Source organism: Drosophila albomicans, chromosome 2R, assembly GCF_009650485.2.
Source record: "Drosophila albomicans strain 15112-1751.03 chromosome 2R, ASM965048v2, whole genome shotgun sequence".
In the NCBI taxonomy this organism is placed as follows: domain Eukaryota; kingdom Metazoa; phylum Arthropoda; class Insecta; order Diptera; family Drosophilidae; genus Drosophila; species Drosophila albomicans.
The window spans coordinates 1,994,715-2,016,763 of NC_047631.2; the positions used below are offsets into that span (position 1 = coordinate 1,994,715).

General features: G+C 33.7%; 3 protein-coding genes across 16 annotated transcripts in view; all 3 read right to left on the reverse strand.

The window, feature by feature from the left end:
- Nucleotides 1-651: 651 nt before the first annotated feature.
- Nucleotides 652-1,706, reverse strand: LOC117574092 (probable maleylacetoacetate isomerase 2). The gene is made up of 3 exons (XM_034257727.2): nucleotides 1,363-1,706; nucleotides 972-1,302; nucleotides 652-904 (listed from the first exon to the last, which is right to left on the reverse strand). The coding sequence occupies exons 1-3, from the start codon at nucleotides 1,634-1,636 to the stop codon at nucleotides 763-765; spliced, it is 747 nt and encodes a 248-aa protein (XP_034113618.1). The 5' UTR covers nucleotides 1,637-1,706; the 3' UTR covers nucleotides 652-762.
- Nucleotides 1,707-4,236: 2,530 nt separating this feature from the next.
- On the reverse strand, nucleotides 4,237-8,117 carry LOC117574302 (probable maleylacetoacetate isomerase 2). Of its 4 annotated transcripts, XM_034258110.2 has the most exons (5): nucleotides 7,989-8,117; nucleotides 7,727-7,923; nucleotides 5,820-5,997; nucleotides 5,423-5,753; nucleotides 4,237-5,364 (listed from the first exon to the last, which is right to left on the reverse strand). In XM_034258110.2, exons 2-5 carry the CDS (start codon nucleotides 7,748-7,750, stop codon nucleotides 5,235-5,237), a joined length of 663 nt encoding a protein of 220 aa, XP_034114001.1. In that variant the 5' UTR covers nucleotides 7,751-7,923; nucleotides 7,989-8,117; the 3' UTR covers nucleotides 4,237-5,234. The 4 variants fall into 4 exon arrangements, with proteins under 4 accessions (XP_034114001.1, XP_034114000.1, XP_051864130.1 ...); XM_034258109.2 differs by having other exon boundaries at nucleotides 7,727-8,117; XM_052008170.1 differs by lacking the exons at nucleotides 7,727-7,923; nucleotides 7,989-8,117 and adding an exon at nucleotides 6,771-6,838.
- Nucleotides 5,915-22,049, reverse strand: part of LOC117574288 (serine-rich adhesin for platelets) — a 36,528-nt gene continuing 20,393 nt past the window's right edge. For 3 of the 11 annotated variants that reach the window (XM_034258044.2, XM_034258042.2, XM_034258043.2), the window contains 5 exons: nucleotides 18,853-21,996; nucleotides 18,385-18,546; nucleotides 17,633-18,117; nucleotides 15,198-16,016; nucleotides 5,915-5,997 (listed from right to left, as the gene is read on the reverse strand). In XM_034258044.2, coding sequence (XP_034113935.1) covers nucleotides 15,842-16,016; nucleotides 17,633-18,117; nucleotides 18,385-18,546; nucleotides 18,853-21,996 — 3,966 coding nt within the window. In that variant the 3' untranslated portion in view covers nucleotides 5,915-5,997; nucleotides 15,198-15,841. Of the gene's footprint in view, nucleotides 5,998-15,197; nucleotides 16,017-16,933; nucleotides 17,201-17,391; nucleotides 18,118-18,384; nucleotides 18,547-18,852; nucleotides 21,997-22,049 lie in introns of those variants that run through there. The other 8 variants (XM_052008164.1, XM_034258046.2, XM_052008165.1 and 5 more) reach the window with 8 other exon arrangements.

Consider the following 22,049-nt stretch of genomic DNA (forward strand, 5'->3'; position numbering starts at 1 on the left):
GTGTGGATATGGTTCGCTCAAATCCGAAAGCAGCCCTAAAAAGTACACGAGAAACAGTTATCCTTCTATACATATTACTTATATACAAATGCATAGTGCACACATATAATCCAAGGGAAACATACCCGTAGACACGAATACAGACAACTCAGTGATGAGAGCGGCAAAGCAAAAGAGGCAACAAAATAGAGATAGGGGCTTGTAAAAAATGAAAGCAAATACAAGTAATAAGCTAGGTAGGACCGATGTACCAAAGAACCGATGGAGTGATGTCACAATATTAGGCATTACACCAAATCTACGGCTATTTAATGGTAATGGTAATGTTATAAAGTGCGTCACGCGCATACGAATATATGTGCAAAATAGAATTTATAGTAAAATTTGTTGATTACATTTACATGTACACATACAAACATACATATATACATATAGACAGAAGCCTATAAGATAAAGAACACTAACATAGGCAAACTCAGCAAATGTCACACATTATTATGAAAAGCGGGATCCGTTAAGAATAAACCGAAGTAATTGTAAAGTAAACCCCAATTCAGAAGAAACATGAAAAGTTAAAAATATGCGTATAACATGAATTACATATTTAAGAAAAAATTATATTAAAACAAACTAATAAAGATTATATTAAAATTGACTTGTGACTTTTATATCGGAATTTATTTGCAGTTGATTTTTAATTTAGCTTTATCTGTAAACCTCATTGAATATAACTACTATACAATCACAATCAGTAAAAAACATTTAACAGTTGTATGGGTCTTTCAAACTATTTTTTGGATAGTCTGGTTGTTTGCGTGGGTGACTGTCAATGACAACTTGTTCGCTTTCTAAATTTGCATTGATTCTCAAAATTGTTGGATAGGGATCCAAATTTACATGATATCTAAAAAAATTATTATAGTTTTCATTAGGTACAAGACAAATTAAAATTGTTAATTATTAAAACATACCGTCTGGCATTGAACACTTGTGGGACAAGGCAACAATCAGCCATGGAGATCTCATCACCGACACAATATCTTCCAGATGACGACGACAATACCGTTTCCAGTCCTGTGAATCCGCGGGTTATCCAATGCTGGGCCCATTCGATGCTTTTTTCTTTACCTAGGTGAGCCAATACAAGGCGATTTTGAAGAGGTTGAATACCAGAGCATATTATTTCAACTATTTCACGCACTTTGGCTCGACCTTGCGGATTCTGTGGCAATATCAAGGTGTCCTTTCGAGTCTCTTCCAGATAGTGCATTATCGCCACAGAATCGCAAAGCGTTTGCCCATCTACAAATGTACAATAATTAAAATTAGTAATCAGATTGGAAAGGCATTCCTTATAGTCACCAATTTGAAGCACCGGCACTTGCTGCATTGGATTCAATTCCCGATACTCAGGAGTATAGCTGTGAACTGCATCCGTCTTGAGCAAGCTAGTTGGTTTAAGGTCATATGAAATATTTTTCAGCCCCAACGCAATACGTACTCGCCATGAGCATGAACTGAGGCAATATGAGTACAATATTGGCTTTTCATTTTTGCAGTGGGACGAACTGAACATGCGTTTCCCAATTTGAGCAAAATAACTCAATCTTGAATTTAGATGTTTCAAAAAACTCATTTTGCTTTAAATGCGCACTTTTCTGCACATAACAGCTGATTTTAATTAGCACAATGTGATCGCTATTTTTTTTTGTTTAATATACCAACTTCTATTATCAACAATATCCTAAAATATACCATACTTAAAAATATTATTCTTAAAAATAAGAAATTCTATAATATATTTTATTCGTTAATTGGGACGGAAATATGTGAGGATTTAACCATTTTTAGCATATTTATATACAACATATTTCATTTTCATTTAAAACAAAATAAATAAACACACTTTTAGGTCTACCTTTCTTGGAAATTGCTATAAATATATTTGACATCGATATTTTGAATTTTGGAGAATTCAGTTTTCATTTTTTTTCTCTTTTCGTGTTCGAGGCGATAGTGCAAAAGCATTCCAGATGCAAATGGTATAGAATGATATGGTACATACAATAATAGCTATAGTCTATATGATTCCTGAAAGATTGGTTGCGATCACATACCAAAATGTCCAAGACATTAAAGAAAAACTTTTCCATGGGGAAAACGCCTACTTACTAGGAGTCTTAGTTACCTTGGCTGATAATCTGAAATATTTTGCACTCTATGGTATAATTTGGATATAGGACAGTATCAATATACTTATTTTTAAAATTGTTTCAGAATATGTTTTTTTTGTAACTGAAAAGCTGGTCGCACGCGACATCCCCCAGAGAATTACCCATATGTTATACCTACATAAATTTAGTAATTTAGTATCGAAAGTCGACCAATTTATTAAACTGTATTAAAATTGAGAATATCTTGGTATACGAATGTTTATTTTGGAACACATTAAAATTATTTGATATTAGGCAAATTTTGAATTTAGTTATGTACTCATGTGTACAAATGTGTCAAAAAACAAGTAAGAAAGATACAATCGAGAGTACTCGACTGTGAGATACCCGCTACCCATTTTGAATAAAAGCAAAATATTCCGGTATTATTCTTAAAATATACCGAAAATACTAGCAATACACCAAATGGTATATTTGGTATATAGATATAGTTCCGCATTCAAAATATACCATAGGTGGCATAAGACCCCTAGTAAGTAGGCGTTTCTTTAATAACTTCGACAATTTTTATCTGATCGCAAATTTTCAGGAATGAATACTACTATAGCTATTATTGTATATACCAAAATTCGCGACTCTAGCTTGGTAAGAATTTGAAACAAACTTGATTTGCATGCTGTCGGAAATAAATTATAGCTCTATCTCTTATAGTCTCTTAGATCTAGGTATTCATACGGACAGACGGACAGAGAGACAGACAGACAGACGGACATGGCTAGATCGTCTCGGCGGTTGATGCTGATTAAGAATATACACCTGACCCTCGCTTAACACGGGGGTTACGTTCCAAGAAATCTTCGTGTTAAGCGAAACATGGATTCAGTACAAAATAAGGGGTTACGTTCGCAAAATTCAATATTGGCAGCAAACAAATTTTTTTATTGTTCAAATTTTGTCTGTTTTTATTAAAGTTTCATACATATGTTGTAAATTAACCAAAAGTTATTATGCATATATGCCTTTAATAAATGCATAACGTTCATATTTTCAAAACTAAAAGCTGGTATTTAGTTAAAAAAGTTGCTTCATTTAATAATTTAACAGTTAATCTTTATAGAAATTTAAAATTGTTAAAACTTAAGGATATCATATGTTTCTATTCATATCAAGTCCTTTATCAAAAAATTATGTAAGAACGAGGTTTTTAGCATGTTAAAAGGGTGATGGGAGCAAATTTGTAACCGTGTAAGACCGAGTTCGTGCTAAAAGAGTCCGAGTTAAGCGAGGGCCAGGTGTATATACTTTATAGGGTCGGGTTTGCCTCCTTCTACCTGTTATATAGTACTTACATACTCATAAGGTAGAAGGTTATTATAACTAACATATGTGCCTTCAGGAAATGTATGTAATAGATAAACGGAGGCATCTTCGACCCTATGAAGTATATATATTATATATTTTTGATCAGCGTATACAGTCGAGACTATAAGAGAAAGAGATATAATTTTCGAAAGCACTTGTTATGTTTGCACGCAGATCAAGTTTGTATCACATTTTTGCCTCGCCCACTTCCGCCCCCGCAAATTGATACAAAACCGAGAAACAAGTTTTTTGACTCAATTCTAGTAGATACAATATTATCGCGATTTTTAGTAGAAACAATAGCAACTGTAGTCCCTTTGAATTCTGAATTCTTGATCCGATAAAAATAGTAGAAGTTATTTAAAAAATATTTTTGTATGAACAAATACGCATACTTACTGTATAGTTTGCACTCTATGGTATATATTGAATGATACTGTATTTATATACCAAAAACATATCCCTTGGTATGTTGGAGTATTTTCGAGGTATATTAATTTGATATATTATATTTTAGGAATAATACAGCACTGTTTTGTTATTCTCATTGTCGAGCACACTCAACTGTAGCGTTGATCGATTGCCTGGGATCAGCTCGGCTAATAATTTTTAAAGTAATAATTTGTTTCTGGTGGTCCTTGAAGTATGATACTCATACTATGATTATTGCTATCTGAGAAATGAATAGAATGGATTAGGGTTACTAAGAAGTTTATTTTTTAATTATGTAGATAATATTTGGAACTGTTACAATTTTATGGTAATTAACATAGTCATGTGCAGATTGATGGCTTTCCTTAGAAATCGCAAGGTTTCTTAAACTACATTGAGGCTATCATCCTTATCAATGTGTCGTTCAATTACTTGTATACACACGCAAGTGATAGATTGTCTCAGAGATGTTTGAACCCTATAATATATAATTTATTATGCTGCACTTCGATTGTGGATGGGTTATCGTTTTATTATGTGCATTAAATTGTTGAAATACATTTTTCCAATTTTTTGCTTGGTAGCGAAAATAACTTTTGTTCGCCGTAGTTCTTTGAGTCATGATTTATGTTGAATTATTAGTGTTCTTTTTGTTTAGTTGGTGTAGTTTAAACGGCCTTCCTTTTTGTACTTTTCAAAAATGATTTTTCTTCAGCGTCGATAGATTCTTATTTTTAATTGTTATTATTTATAGTATGTAATATTGTTTGTAGGTTTTGAATGTACACATAGTACATATTAAAATTACTTTTATCTTTTTTAAATCCCTGAATCAAATTTTGCTTGTCGTCATGAATTCCTTTAAATTTTTGAGTTTTGATACCTTACATAAAATTCATAAAAATAAGTTTATATCTGAGATTATCTTTTAGACCATTTTCACATTGAGAACAAATGAATATTTTAATTTTTTTTTTGGAGACTATTAATATGGTTTCTCATTTAATTTTTCATGTTGTTCATATTATATTTTATCGATATTATTATATTTTTATGCATTTATGCATAGGTAAATGCTGTTAGCAATTTCGTAAATCACATCCGACTGTTTATCTCAACGAAACATACTCCATCTAACTTCCCGTATTAATCAAACCTTGTTTCGCTGTCATTGTTAAATAGTATTAAAAATGTACTTCCGTTTGTAATACGAACTGCAAATCACTTTTTTGTTTTACGGCGCTTTGCAGTTGTCGGCGGAAAATTCTATTTGTTGGGTAACTCCGGCGGACAGTCCGGCTGATTGGAAGGATGAGCAGCACGAAAAGCTGGATTGCTCTCCAGCTCGCGGTCAATGCGCAGTATAATGGGATATGGACGCAGGTCCACATGGAATCTAAAGCATATGTACATAGTAATAGTAATTTACCATTCACTTTATATTCTTCTCTTACCTTCTTGCATTAAACACCTGCGGTACAAGGCAGCAATCCGCCATGGAAATCTCATCGCCTACGCAATACTTTCCGGCCGAAGTTGACAGAGCTTTCTCCACAGCACGAAATCCGCGTGTTATCCAATGCTGTGCCCATTCCTTTTTCTTCTCCTCTCCAACGTGAATGAGGACAATAAGGTTTTGAAGTGGTTGAATACCAGAGCAAATGATCTCAATAATTTCACGCACCTTAGCTCTCTTATGAACGTCTTGTGGGAGCAATGGACGTTGAGGGCGTGTCTCCTCCAAGTAGTGCATAATAGCGACAGACTCGATAAGTGTATGTCCATCTATGATTAAGAGGACAGACAAATAATTACAAATTATTCAGTAGAAGTCTGAAATATTAGTCTTACCTATTTGAAGTGCGGGCACCTGTTCCATGGGGTTAACCTCACGGTATTCATTGCAGTGCTGCTCACCACCCGACTTAATCAGGCTGATGGGTTTGATATCATAGGGTATCTCTTTGAGATTCATCGCAATTCGCACGCGCCATGAACACGAGCTGCGCCAATACGAGTACAGTATTGGCTGAGAATCAGAGGAAATAACATTCGATTTAGAAGACATTTAAAACGAATTAATTATCACTGCGAGATGTGAACAGCATATGAGTCTGATACCAAATGAGAAACTCTCAAGCCGAAGCATTTTACGCTTTAATAAATAGACTAAGCTCATTATAACATAACAAATAAGAACAAAACAGGTTGCTATTGATAACGAGTACGGAAAAAATAACCTCCTCCGAAGAGCTAACATTTTTAATAATAATCTGGTTAAACCAGTTGCTCAACAGTGAGTTTGCTAATTTGCTTGTTCATCGTTCGTATATTTCCTTTCAACTATTTTATTCAATCATTATCAAAAAACTAATAGAATCTTGACTTAACGCAATCGCACTCTGCTTGAAAACTGTTGAAAAAAAACCCCAATTAAATGTTGGTCATGTAAGAATTCGTTTTTATTTTCCAAACTAAATTTAAAAGAAGGCAACGATACACTTAGTATTTACAATTTGTATAGCTTTTATAATCACATTTTGAAAAAATCATATTTCGAGAGCATATGACGAGTTGATAAATTTTTATGATATATCATACTTGTAATAAGTATACTCGCAAAAGCCTTTAAGTGCGTCAAGAAAGCTATTTAAGAAATTATGTAAACCTTATTACCTTGCTATGTACTTCATTATGATAAATGTTTGCAAAAATTTATAAATACATATATACTGATGGCTTTTTTGCTTTTTTTGGTATAACTTTTTAATTATTTCTATATTTTTTATCAGCTCTACCTACAGGATTCATATAGTGCACTTCGATAAAATTGTCCTTCCGTGATTTCAAAATGTTGCACTCAATAAGAATGCTATACACACACTGACCACGAGTAGATACAGATACAGATACAGATACATCGTTCACAATATGTAGAGCGACATAGCAACAGCAACAGCGACAGCAACAGCGACAGCAACAGCGCTAACGTCAAGAAGATAAAAGGCAGTAGCCCCGGACGAGCCCCAAAATAATGAACTTTTGTGTATAATAGCCACACAATTCCGGGAACCAGAGTTGACCGACAGACGAACACATGCACATAGTGCGCATAAAAGTGTATGTTAAACGGCATAATAAGTTGCCTACAAGTTCATTGAACCCATGTGAAAGTAAAGTCGGCAGTATTCGGCGACCACACAGTGGGCCGAATCGGCGCCGTGTCCCGAAGTATGTCGTACATCAAGGTCGGCTAGGGGCATTAACCTTAACCAAGTTTATATTGGCCTCTCCGCTGTCGAGCAAGAGCAAGTCAGTACGACGTTCCAAGGACACTTTCAGATATCCACAGTGACGCGCTCAAGAGGCATAGCAGCACGGCACGAGCGTAAAACGAACATTGCTCAAAAATTTGTTTTGGGGTGCGCTTTTAGGGGTTGCTATGCAGAGCATACCTCTTTATAGTTTGAGTTAAACATTGCACTAGGGTTGCCAAGCTTTGCCATTGTTTCATCAACAGTCATATAGTCATACATATCTCCGCACCCTGGCAACTACGTTCGCGTCATTTCATGTTGTGTAAGCAAATGAAAAAAGCTTTTTGCTGGCGCATGTGCTGACAAAACAGGATTGCAGTATGAGTTTAACTCAAACCAGCACAAGCTGCCAGCGATTGTCAGCGCAGGATGAGTGAGTTTTCAGCAATTTTTTTTGCCACATGAGGCGCAAACTTTTAGCGCCATCGTCGTTGGACTTACCTTGGCTATGGCCGATAGGGACATAGCGTTGTGATGGTACTTTGAGTAATTAATCTTGAAGCCGTTTAAGCCGGACTCACTGCGAAAACAATACTTAATGGACTGGACCGGTCGGGGAAGCAGAAGACCGAATTTTCGATGACTGGTTTATGTGTAGTTAGCACACAATCTAGATCAATAAAGGTATTCCAATGTCCCTGTTTATAAGCAATTCGCGGATAAACAAATTATTTAAACACACAAATGTGAATATTGCAATTACTTCAAATATAAATTCAGAAAACTCCAAATGCACTCAAAGTCGTTTTGTGTTTTTTAAGGTTAACGCGTTGCGCGGTCGCAAGCAGAACAGCGTCCAACGACAGGATATGATGCCAGAACGTAACTAAACACAGTGAGCTAAATAAACGAGTGCAAAAGCAAAAGCGAAAGCGAAAGCAAAGGACACGCTGTCAAAGCTAACGAATTGAGTAGTTGAGAGCGTAAAATGCAAAGATAAAGAGAGAGAGAGAGAGAGAGAGAGAGAGAATTTGCAAACAGCCCGCGGTAGAGCTCGAGCTTTATTTGGTTCATATCCTTTTTGTGCTTTTTTAGCCAATACTCCATCCGCGGAGTCACCGATGTCGATAAATAATAACTTGTAGATTCGGTAAATAATACACATGACTCATTTGTTTTATTACCACCAGTTTATTTGTGATTTCATTAAAAGGTTTTTCTTTTACTAGATTTTTGTAAGTTTACTTCATTTCCTTTAAGGTTGCTCAAACGATTTTCGATTAAAATACACATTCTTAACCTAGAGGTCGGTAACGTATGGACTAAAATAGTTAACAAATTCTCACAGTATGTTTGTACAGAGAAATCGTACACAAAGAAAACCATAATTACTATTCAGACATAATTAAATAGTACATCAAACAACTTAAGCAATAGGAAATTGAAGTTGAACACAGTAAACATTTATTTAAATTTTTTTGATTCTGTGTAGAAATGCAACAATGTGTATAACGACTTCAAAATAGCCGCACAACCAATAGAATATCACACCAAAAATGGCAGAGTACAACGAATACAATAAATTGCAAGAGTGTGTTTATGCATGAGTTTGTTTGTATTGTGTTTATGGCTTAGAAGGGAACAAAGATAACAACTTTATATGTCTTTATCGTGCAATCTTGGAGACAGGATTCCTAACTGTACAAATCGCTCGCGTGGGTGTTAAGGACTTTAATGGGCTTGTAGGTACAACATTCATAAAGTTTAACTACCTCAGCACTACCTAAATTGTCGTTGTCGTTTTGCTAGCTAACAAAAGTTACTGTATATGTATGTAAGAATGTATGTATATATCAGTGTGTAGGTATGCACGTAATATAAAATCACCAACATATGAATAAATTATTGTTGTAATATTATTAGAAAATAGTGTCCATATATCATCTCGTTATCATCATCTAGACGGTACTTTTCTTAGTAAATTATGCTTTCTTACACTTCTTTTTATCCGTTTACTTCACTTAAACTAATGCATTCGAAGAATTGACTCCAATTTAATGGCAAGAGCCATGTTTTGCTTTTTTGCATTTCGTTTGATTTGTTTTTTTTTTTTTTTTTTTTGTAGTTCTTTTTTCATTTTGTTTATAAGATTTACATGTACAACATACGTTACACATACACATACAATACACAATATCCATAATTTTTTTTTTTAATTGGTAACTCCATGCTAAATATAATTTGTCATTATATAGTGCCTAGTAGGCAGTTGTATTAATACGGTATAATAAAAACATTTTATTATATTATACTTATAAAAGATGCAGCCAAAGCTAAACATATATGACTATTTTAGCAATTCATAATTTTTAAAATTATTTGGAGGGAATATTCATGATTTTTAAGTACCTTTACATTGATCAATTGCTATTGAATATGAGTGTAAAGTATTTCTCGTATGTTTCAATACACAAATATAGTTTTCGCCAACTCGTTACCAATTTATTTTGATTACGACTGCCAGCAAGATTTAGTTTTTAATATTAAGAAATGTACTTGTATTGCAAACAAAAATTAAAGTCTGCCTGCACAAAAACATATGTATGTATGTCCTTTTATTTCTTTTTGTATTACAACTATTTTGATCATCTTATACAACCATGAAATCTTAATTGTTCATATACATATACATATACATATACATATACATATACATATACATATACATATACATATACATATACATATACATATACATATACATATACATATACATATACATATACATATACATATACATATACATATACATATACATATACATATACATATACATATACATATACATATACATATACATATACATATACATATACATATACATATACATATACATATATACATATACATATACATATACATATACATATACATATACATATACATATACATATACATATACATATATATACATATACATATACATATACATATACATATATACATATACATATACATATACATATACATATACATATACATATACATATACATATACATATACATATACATATACATATACATATACATATACATATACATATACATATACATATACATATACATATACATATACATATACATATACATATACATATACATATACATATACATATACATATACATATACATATACATATACATATACATATACATATACATATACATATACATATACATATACATATACATATACATATACATATACATATACATATACATATACATATACATATACATATACATATACATATACATATACATATACATATACATATACATATACATATACATATACATATACATATACATATACATATACATATACATATACATATACATATACATATATACATATACATATACATATATATACATATACATATACATATACATATACATATACATATACATATACATATACATATACATATACATATACATATACATATACATATACATATACATATACATATACATATACATATACATATACATATACATATACATATACATATACATATACATATACATATACATATACATATACATATACATATACATATACATATACATATACATATACATATACATATACATATACATATACATATACATATACATATACATATACATATACATATACATATACATATACATATACATATACATATATACATATACATATACATATACATATACATATACATATACATATACATATACATATACATATACATATACATATACATATACATATACATATACATATACATATACATATACATATACATATACATATACATATACATATACATATACATATACATATACATATACATATACATATACATATACATATACATATACATATACATATACATATATATACATATACATATACATATACATATACATATACATATACATATACATATACATATACATATACATATACATATACATATACATATACATATACATATACATATACATATACATATACATATACATATACATATACATATACATATACATATACATATACATATACATATACATATACATATACATATACATATACATATACATATACATATACATATACATATACATATACATATACATATACATATACATATACATATACATATACATATACATATACATATACATATACATATACATATACATATACATATACATATACATATACATATACATATACATATACATATACATATACATATACATATACATATACATATACATATACATATACATATACATATACATATACATATACATATACATATACATATACATATACATATACATATACATATACATATACATATACATATACATATACATATACATATACATATACATATACATATACATATACATATACATATACATATACATATACATATACATATACATATACATATACATATACATATACATATACATATACATATACATATACATATACATATACATATACATATACATATACATATACATATACATATACATATACATATACATATACATATACATATACATATACATATACATATACATATACATATACATATACATATACATATACATATACATATTTTATTTTTTTTACAGGTTAAATATAATTTACTCTCAACAAGAGGTTATAGCATTTGAACTAATGTCAAGTAACAGTTGCTTATAAAACTTACATCTGAAAGTTCTCGTCTTTATACGATATTTGAATGTTTGTTTCTATTTATATTGCTCAAAGATCCTCAGCACTAACAGCTTCGATCCGACTAACTCCCAAACACATATTTAAAATTTATCAGTAATACAGATTTTTAAAGTAAGTATCTATGTTATATCAGCAATACGTATACAATTTAATGTACATAAGTCTGAGTAACAAATCTGCTTGAAATGTTTGTTGGCACTCCATACGAAAATAATATAATTATAACAATTTTTCTGAATTTTTTGTTGTGTTTTCCTAAAATATTTCAAACACAAGAAATAATGTCTCATTTGCAGTGATTGGACCTAAAATTATGTGTGATGAATTCAAAAGATATTTCATTATCCAATAAAATTGTCTCTTACAATCTACGCACGAGTGCCGTCATAGTATAAATTTACATCATGATTTCTATACATATAGTAAATATTAAATACATTTTATTTCTTGCAATAGTTTTATGCTAAATAAAATTGATATGTCTAAGAACTATTATCAATTGCTGTCCAGTTTTTATATTTTATCTGGAAGTAATTCAGTTGTGTGCCATTTTGTACACCTTATTTAAACACTATGCATGGAAAACGATTATACGAAATTCGGTTAAAATTTGACGGCAAAATGATTGTTAGAACGTAAGGAATGTGGTACATAGTCATATGTACGTATATTTATTGAAATCTTAACATTTTAAGTTTTACGAGTATATTGTTTTAATTCACTTGAGTTGAGTCTTGAGTCAGTAGCCCATGAGCACATGAACATATAGCTTTAATGTCCGTCTGTTTTACGTACTTATTTCATACGGTTAATACGAGCATTATCATTGGATATTCGTGTTAATTTTTTTTTTAGTAGTTTGGCTTTTGTGATGTTGAGTATCATATTATATTTTGTATTATTCATACTCGTACACTTAATGAACAATCACAACGCAGAGTATTTGAATAAAGTTCCAGCGCCGCTGAATAAAGTTGTTTTCTACCTCAAAGGGTACACAAATATTATTGAAATGTGAAATACGTAAGTGAGTATATGCCACAAAATCAATTCACAGATTGTCATATCTACTTTGTTTGCGTTTCGAGTTAGATCGAAATAAAAATACACACACGGCAATAACAAAAGAGAAATTTAATCCACTCATTGATAAAAATTTGATGACATTATTATAACAATATTTATAAAAATTATATTAAATATTAAAAATAATAACAATAATGATAAAAATTGTCTTAAATAATAAAAATCTTGATTTATATATACATAAGTACAACAATACAATTTTTGCATTTTTCTTTGTCTTTCGGTAACTTTTTGTTAAACAAAAATCTTTTGTATCGCTAAAAGGGTGTCATAGACGATAATTATTTCTCGTAAATTAAAATAACGATTTATTTTCCAAGATTTTAATCGTAATACTTAACACTTACTCTTGAAGGCATTTTAATTTAAATGATACGAACAGAAGACACTTAAAAGCAAAGTTCAACATTGTTAGAAAGGATTGGAACGTAACTAATATTATAAATATTTGTAGAGAAAATGCACACAACGGAAGTTGATCATTAGGACTGAAATTTTCTAGAAGTTTCAACATATATGGTAAATGTAAATACAAATATGTACTGCATATGCCTTTTAATGTTCAGAGGAAAAATATTAACATTGTATATCATACAAAATAAATTTTTTTATAACTGCTATTAGAAAATTTGCAGGCAGCTTTTTTAGCCCACGGCAATTATGTGTTGCAGGCAAATTGTTTTTAGTGGTGGGTTTTGTAGCTGATTTCACTTAGTCAAATAAGTATTCCGTCACATTTATAATATATAGTATATTAATACACTCTTAAGTACCAAAACAAATATGCGTAAAATTCAACTAAGGTTTATGAGTATCGTTTCTATGTATGTTAAGGTTAAACGCAGTATACGTTCAATACGAATAAGCCAATGAATACAATGAAGCAAATGACAGAAAGTCAGTAGGCAGTTGCAACAGAGTCCATAACAGAATCATCTTGCAGTTGTCACACCTGCAATCAGCCGAGTATTTGAAGATCAGGACTGGTTTCTGTAGCTAGTATTAAATATGTACATTGTCTATGAAAGCTATTTAGAATAGTACATGTACTTAAGAGTAATAAGCAAATTACAACCTTGAGAATTGCTAAAAGTTTCTTTGCTCCTTAATGCATTTTCTGCAAGAGTGGGGACTAGCTATGAGTTTTTCTAGGAGAGTTTGGCCTTAGTCTATATGCTAGTTTTAATTACAATACATTATACTATTATTACGTCATAATCTAACACTGGCCGCCTCATAAACTTTTTTTACCTACAATCAATTGATCTATTTGTTGTAATACATTAGCTCACTGTCCAAATGGAAAACGCGTGATTCTTGTTGTTGTTATTCTTCAGGCAGATTAACTGTAGTACGGATGAACAACTACATGTGTAGAGTTATGTATGTAGGTTTGTAAATAATTTTTCTGTGCCTTGTATGTATATTCAAATGCTCTGTACGTGTGTGAGTGTAATGGATACATAAGTTTGTCATATATGATGTACATTCATAATTATGTTTCAAATGCATTAGTGTGTGCGTGTGAGTGTGTGTGAGTGTTTATGTGTGTTTAGATTTACCAATAGAGTAATGTCTTTTGCGCATTTTGAGAAACATTAAAATAAACTTTTTTTTAAATGGGTACATACAAACATATACATAATATACAAATTTATGTACATAGGCCTGCATGTATGTATATATAAACATGCATATATATTTTTAATATAATTATCTAGAAGTGTGTATGCAATTACAGTTCATATTTACAACTTTGCGGTAAAAGATAAAATTATCAATTTTTTGTTTTTGGTTTGGTTTAGTTTAGTTTGTTATGACTTTTGTTTAGCTAAAATCGTTTTTGATCTCACTCAATATCACTTCATTTCACTAGAATTTTTATTTGCTTTACACTTAGCAATATTTGGTATTAGAATAGTTTAAGATGTGTAAGTATAATAAAATTTAAATTTCAACTGCATGAAATTGTTGACTTTGGAACTTAAAACCTAAAACAACAATCAAATTTGGCATATCGCATCTCAACAGTACTTTTACGATCATATATAGTAACAGACATATGTTTGAGCTTACTTGATGTCCACATTAGTGCATAAATTTATATGACCAGATCAATCTTACTTGCTAAACATGTATTTCACTACTAATAGTAAAGTATCTGCACGATGTGTGTGTTGAAAACGTGTAATTAACAGTACATACGTGCTATTAAATTATTTTATATTATTGTGTACTTAACTGGGATTCGAGTTAAAACTACAGTCGTCGAGTCGAGAGTCAAGAGTCAAGAGAAAACGCCTACTTTAAAAATATGGTAGGTACATTCTTATATATTTAACACAAATATTGCATTTATCTACAAAAGTTAGTAACAATCCATTTTGAACTTGTCTTCAAAGTGTTCTACAATAAATGTTCAAGTTAAGGATTAGAGTTGGGTCGATAATTAGATACGTCTGATATCCAAATAGCTATGTATATAGTAAGACAGATAGGAGAATGTGTTTAAAAACATATGCAAAATATGTTTGATAAAATTTCTACTAATGGCTAAATGTCATACATAATGAACTCGAGCTTATTATACATATTGGATTATTTAAGTTCGATTATTAATTTCTGAACTAAAGATTTTATTTAGACTTTAAAGGTTTAGATTAAATCCTAAAAGGGGTAATGCGATTGTCAATCAATGTTTTGGCCCGGTTGCTCCGTGTCTATGATGATGTTGAGGCCATTACCAATACTGATGAGGATGCCGCAGAGACAGCGATAATCGCAGGAAGATTTCCATTGGAGGGCGATTGCTGTTTCGAATTGGTTGAGTGTTCCGCTTCCTGCACTCGGTGAGTTTTCATATGGGCGCTGCGACTCTTAACCTTATTGAAGACCCTGACAAATAAAAAACAAGTAAAAGGTGCAATATTAGATTATATATTAAAAACATATTTATGCATATACATACATATATAAAAATATGTAAATATTATAGACCACCACTACCACGTTGACATAGAAAAATGTATATATATATTTATATATTTGAATAAATAATGAATTACAATGATTATTATAATATATATATATTTATTCACTTATACGTGCATAAACAGACTCCCAGTGCAATGATAGCTAAAGAGCGAGCTGAGAATTAAGAAGGATAGTTTAAGATACAAGAGAGCCATGCAAATACGAAAGAGTTTGTTCCTTTTCCTTTTATTTGCGTGTTTTTTTTTTACTTAACCTTGTGTAGAGATAAATTGCATTGCTGCCAATATTTAATATTGAGAGTAAGAATACTGTTTTATTGTTTTTGAACTTAAAACCAAAAATATATGTAATAATTATTCATAATTACAATAAACCAAAGTATTAAAAGAAATGTGCACTTGAATGTTACATTCTAATAGATACATTTACGTTGGGTTATTCGTCAGTTCTGATCTCAGGTTGAATCGTACGAATACATTTGTGAAATTTGGACTGTATGTATTGCATATTGAAATTAGTCTGGACCATGTATAAAGCAAGCGCTGTCATATGAAAAATGTTCACATTTAAAATTTGTTGAAAATTTATAAATGATATTCGTAGAGAGAGCTTGTGAGTATCGATATTAGTTTATATAAATATGTACAGTAGATAAATGTAATTGCACGGAGCGATGTGCTGCTATAAAGTAAAATACAATAGGAATTATTTAAATCAGAGAACAAAGTTAATTTGTAGAAAGGAGAAAGTAAATCAAAAGGAAAGAAATACAAATAGAAAACAATGGAAAATGATAAATTATATAATTGCGTACTTACCAAAAATTATGCCAGCGAAAGGCAAGTGATTTTATTTGCTTTCCGGCGAAAAAGATTTCGAGAGGCAGATTTCAGTAACATCTATTTGCGACTTGTGACTCTTCGCTTTAAAATTGTAATTTTTGAAATCGTTTATTTGATTTTGATTGTTGGTTTGAGTGGGCACGCATATTGTATATTGAATAGAATTTGGTTTTGACATCATGGAACAATAAATACAATACAACAACAATAACAACAATTATTATCATTTATTTGCAACTCTATCTATAATAATGCGATTGAAATGGAAGAGATAAATTTATAAATTCATCAAAAACTACAAAATAAATTCATGAAGCTAATTGAGATAAGTACATTAAAGAATATTAATATATATGTATGTATAAGAAGCTAAACGATCCCTTTTTGCAGAGTTGAAACTTATTATGGGAAAAAATGAAATAAACCTGATAATTTAAATTTGCATAAGAAACACAATCGACAATGAAAAAAAAGAAAAAAACGAAAAATCAGAAATTAATTTTTGATTACGATTATGTATTAATAAAAAAGATATAATTACGATATAACGTGCTTTACGATCTCAACTCATTACGGGCACTCAAATCTCAAATCGCTTAATATGCTTGGGTATTTTAAATTTTATCATGAGTTGGCAATATCTTGTTGTTGGAAATTATCTTGGGTGAATCTTACTTGCCGCACACCTTGCAGGGGAATTCGCTATCCTTGGCAATATTCGAGGTGCCGTTGCCGTTGCTGCTGTTGTTGCTGTTGCTGCAATCTTTCGTTGCTGGCAATGTTTTTGGTGCTGCCGTTAGCAAAAGCGTAGAATTTAGGGATGAGCTGCCAGCTAACAATGAATTGTTGTTGTTACTATTGTTGCTTACGACGGCCATGCCATTATTGGTGTTTGTTATCGCTGTCGTTGTTATTGCAATAATACTGCTGGTCTGGGTGGTGCATGGATTACTGCTGTGTATACTGATGCTGTTGCTTGTACTATGATTGTTGTTGCTATTGCCGTTATTGTTGTTATTGTTGGCATTAATTGCCGTTGCATGCTGATTGTTACTGTTGTGGTTGTTGTGGTTGTTGTTGTTGCTGTTGCTGTTGCTGGCATTTCTACCATAAGCGTGTATTCGGACGTGGCCATGCAGAGCCGCTTTCGAGCTAAAGCTCTGCAGTTTCACCACAAATGGATTCAGAGCAGGAATAACAGCGTTAGGTTGTGAACAAGAGAGAAAGTAAATTGAGTGAGCTTATATTGAGCCAAGTGCAAGGAGCAGGTAGTAGTTTGTTAGCTTATATGCCAATAATAAGATGATATTTGGCTTATGCTACAGCATCCATAGCCTAAATATATACTTAAATATACGCCTATTGTAATATATATGTATACTTAACATTTCGACAGCATTTACTTATACATGAACACATAAACTTACCGCAGAGCAGGCGGCAATCTCACAGACGTAGGGTTTCTGTTCCACAGCATGATTGCTAGTTACGACTGGCTCCATTTTCAGGTGCGATACCTTGTAGTCCACACAAAGTTTCTTCCAGAAATAATACATTTGTACACACTCACCCGAAGTCTTGGTGCATAGCTAAATCATGGTCATATGAATCAAGTACAAAATCGGTATTAATAAATATAACATTACATTCCTATTCTTGTTAATAGGAAAATGAAAATTTTTGAAATTGCGATGCCAATACAATTTCTAAAAATTTGTTTATGGTGGGATGATGGTAGAAGATATATCACAGTAAGGCTCACTCAACTGTAGCTTTCTTATTTGTTGATATTAAATTTGGAAAAGCCTCTCATGAATCATGACTCCTACATTGTGTAAATATTCTAATTTTCTGTGTGTCATCTAATAACTAAATTAACTGAATTAAATAATTACCTCACTGGTGATTTTGGCAAAATCTTTGCCATGCTTCTCAAGACCACGGAGAAATTGCTCCAGCTCGAAGGCAGTCCATTTCATTTGAAATGCACTGGACTGCATTTGAAGCAGGGTTAGAACTGCCGCCGCAGAGTTGCCTTTGGCATCGAGCAGTGTTTGCAGAGCCATTTCCTCCGAATGACTGCCCATAGGGACTGCCGATGATTTGCTCAGGTCGATATAGCGCATAAGTATCTTATCGTCAAGTTGTACGTTGGGATCCCACATCAAGTCTGCTCCGCAGCTCGTTGATGGCTCCTTCATAAACTCTTCAGGTGGTTTCCAAGCAGGTATCTGTGCTTGGTACGTCGAGCCGAGATTTACCTTGGACTCGTCCGAGAAATCGACCAAGCCCACTGGATCACCAAAGTCATCATCGAAATTATCAAATATTCCCTGACCGAGTTGCTTGCGTACATTGCAGTAGAGTCCGGTGCCTTTGCGATCAGGATTTAGTATGGGGGCCGGAGTATAATGAGTGCGAGAGGGTTTGCGTAGCTTCGAGCGATGCGGCGAGAGTGTATGAAATTTCGACAGTTTGTGCATATCTTGGGCTCCATTGGAGCGTAGTCGTCTTTTCAGTATCGAGTTTGTTTGATTTGACAATGGCTGCAGATTAGAGATGCTTCCAGCAGCTGAGACTGCACTCACTGAACTAGGAACAACTGCAGGTAAGCTTGTGACTGTGTCTGTGGCATTAACAGGCTTATTACCATCGCCATCCACGCAGCCGAAAAGAAGACTTGCATCGAGGACTGTTTCATGTCCCCCTGTCCGGCTATTGAGCGGCATATTAAATTCTTGCTTTTCTCCAGAAATGTTACTATAAATCAATGGCTGCAACAAGCTATTCAATGGCTGCAACGTCATTGGTATTGTCGGCTGAGTAGCATCTAGATAGGTTGTGTGGCACGCCACCTGATTGAAAGCGGGTAGCATAAATTCTGACTGCTGTTGCTGTTGCTGCGGCTGCTGCTGCGACTGCATCTGATCCGATTGAATGACAGCCTGTTGTGGCAAAATCTGTTCCATCTGTTGATCTTGTCGCTGTTGCTCTTGCTGCTGGCGTTGTTGCTGATGATCAGACGGCGTTTGCTCGTAAAGCATAGTTGTTGCTTGCAATGGCTCTGCAGCTTGCACAGTAACTGTTGTGGACGATGAACCTTGAAAAGCTATCTGTCGCTGTTGGCCGAATTCACGCGGCGAGGATGAGAGCAAAGGATCATCGGAGTTGGGCATCATTTGCGATTGCAGCCCCAAGCCTGGCAAATAGTAGAGATCAATGATATTCTCTCCCTGCTGCTCGCTGCTCAAATGCAACTGCATATTCTCATCGGGAAGCACCTCCCGAAGCACTTGCTTAACATCCTCTGCAGAACCAATGCCGCTGGTGAAAAATGACTCGGATAACGGAGAAGTGGCATTACGCGAATCGTTGAGGAACTCCTGATCCTCGTCGAGAAACGAGAGATTTGTCTCGGCAAACTCGTGCAAATCGCATTCGGCATCGTCCTCAGTGTTATTTAAAAGATCTTCCACCTTGATAGACGGATCGAAGCTGCTCTCTTCCAGAACAGATTTTAATTTAAGTATTTTCTCATTATCGTTGTCACTCAGCTCGGCATGATGCAGGGACTGGCTCTCGTCTGTTTTGAAATACACATGGGAGAAGTCTGTCTTATCCCCAAAGAAGCTGTGTGTGGCGTCCACAAACTGGGCTGCGGCATCCTCGATGAATGGAGAGGATTGTGCTACATTTTCATGGCTAGATGGCGGCGTCGGATAGGCAAGGGGTGAATGCAGGGGTGACGCAAGCACTCCGAGAGTGCCACTATTGCCCCGCATGTTGGCAATAGCTTGGATTTGTGAGCTGTTCTGCATGATCAGCTCTTTGGAATGGAATTGCTGGAAAGTTGGCAGCGGAGTGGTGTGCTTCACTTGTGTGCTCTGACCAGTCTCTGGCTCCAACTTCACCAGCTGGTGGGCATGCCCTGCGTGATCGGCGTCGGTAGTCTCACTCAGCAGGGCAAAGTTATCGGAATGTTCGTTTGTGTTTGTTTGTGGATCGTCCTCATCTTCATTCAGTAATTCCATGGTGTCCACAGTTTGCAGTAACATCTCCGTATCCGAAACATTGTACACCTCGCCATCATCGAAAAGATCCGATGCATCCGCATCGCTGGTATATGTCACCGTATAGACACCACCTCCCCTGCTTGTGATGCTGCTCGAATCGCCCAGAGATGTAATGCTCTCTTGGTTCGGTGCTATCGACAGGGAGAGCGGCGTGCCGTCCGAGAAGGAGATGCTACTTGTGGAGCACGCATTACTGCTGCTGTTGATGACGTTGGTAGAGTTACTGGCGCCACTACAACTACTGGAGCTGCTCGGAATCACCTTACTCTTTGTGGATACAACGTGAACATCCGAAGGTATGATCACTGTACGATTTTTGTTAGTAATAATCTGACGACCGGTTTGAACACTACTACCAATGGTTGTCAACTCCGTGCCGGCCACATTGCTAAGGAGCATATTTGTACTGGTTTGTGACTGAAACTGAGTCTTCTTGGAGGTCACTGCAATACGAGTGCCCCGCTTGAGCAACTCAATCAGCGTCGAGTCCTTGGGATCCGCGTGGTTAGCAACGCCGCCACTTAGATTACTGCCGCCCTTCAGAGCCGTCAGAGCGCTCATTGTGGTCGTGGTAGGCACATTGTTGGTGGTTATGGTAATGGTATTGGCACCGCTGCCCAAGCTGAGAGTCTTCGGCTGCCTTTGGCCCCCGCTGAAGATCTCAATGCTCTGAGGCAAATCAATTTGCTGGATACTTAGTCCATTGCTGCTCTTAATTGTGGTGGCTGCCGGCAGCACCGCTGTCGTTGTGCTCGAATTTGCATTATTGATGCTGTTTGTACTACTCTTCGCATTTAGGAAGCTTTCCACGTCGCTGACAGACCGCCGTAGACAACTGTTGCTCTGACTGCTTGCGCCGGTAATAGCCACTCCACAAACACCGCCAGTGCCAGCAACAACACCAAGACCACCACCTCCACCGCAGTTGCTTGAGCTGCTGGGTGGGGCAGGTACTACGAAGGAGCCCTGCAGGAAGAAAGAGCTGTTAAAAAGGGCAAACAATACGCATGGGGAGTCCT

Coding starts and splice junctions, on each gene's coding strand:
- LOC117574302 (XM_034258108.2), bottom strand. CDS start 6,036: ATGTCTTCTAAATCGAATGTTATTTCCTCTGATTCTCAGCCAATACTG. Junction 5,754..5,819: donor GGTGCCCGCACTTCAAATAG/GTAAGACTAATA, acceptor TCTTAATCATAG/ATGGACATACACTTATCGAG. Junction 5,365..5,422: donor CAGGTGTTTAATGCAAGAAG/GTAAGAGAAGAA, acceptor CATATGCTTTAG/ATTCCATGTGGACCTGCGTC.
- LOC117574092 (XM_034257727.2), bottom strand. CDS start 1,636: ATGAGTTTTTTGAAACATCTAAATTCAAGATTGAGTTATTTTGCTCAA. Junction 1,303..1,362: donor AGTGCCGGTGCTTCAAATTG/GTGACTATAAGG, acceptor GTACATTTGTAG/ATGGGCAAACGCTTTGCGAT. Junction 905..971: donor CAAGTGTTCAATGCCAGACG/GTATGTTTTAAT, acceptor TAATTTTTTTAG/ATATCATGTAAATTTGGATC.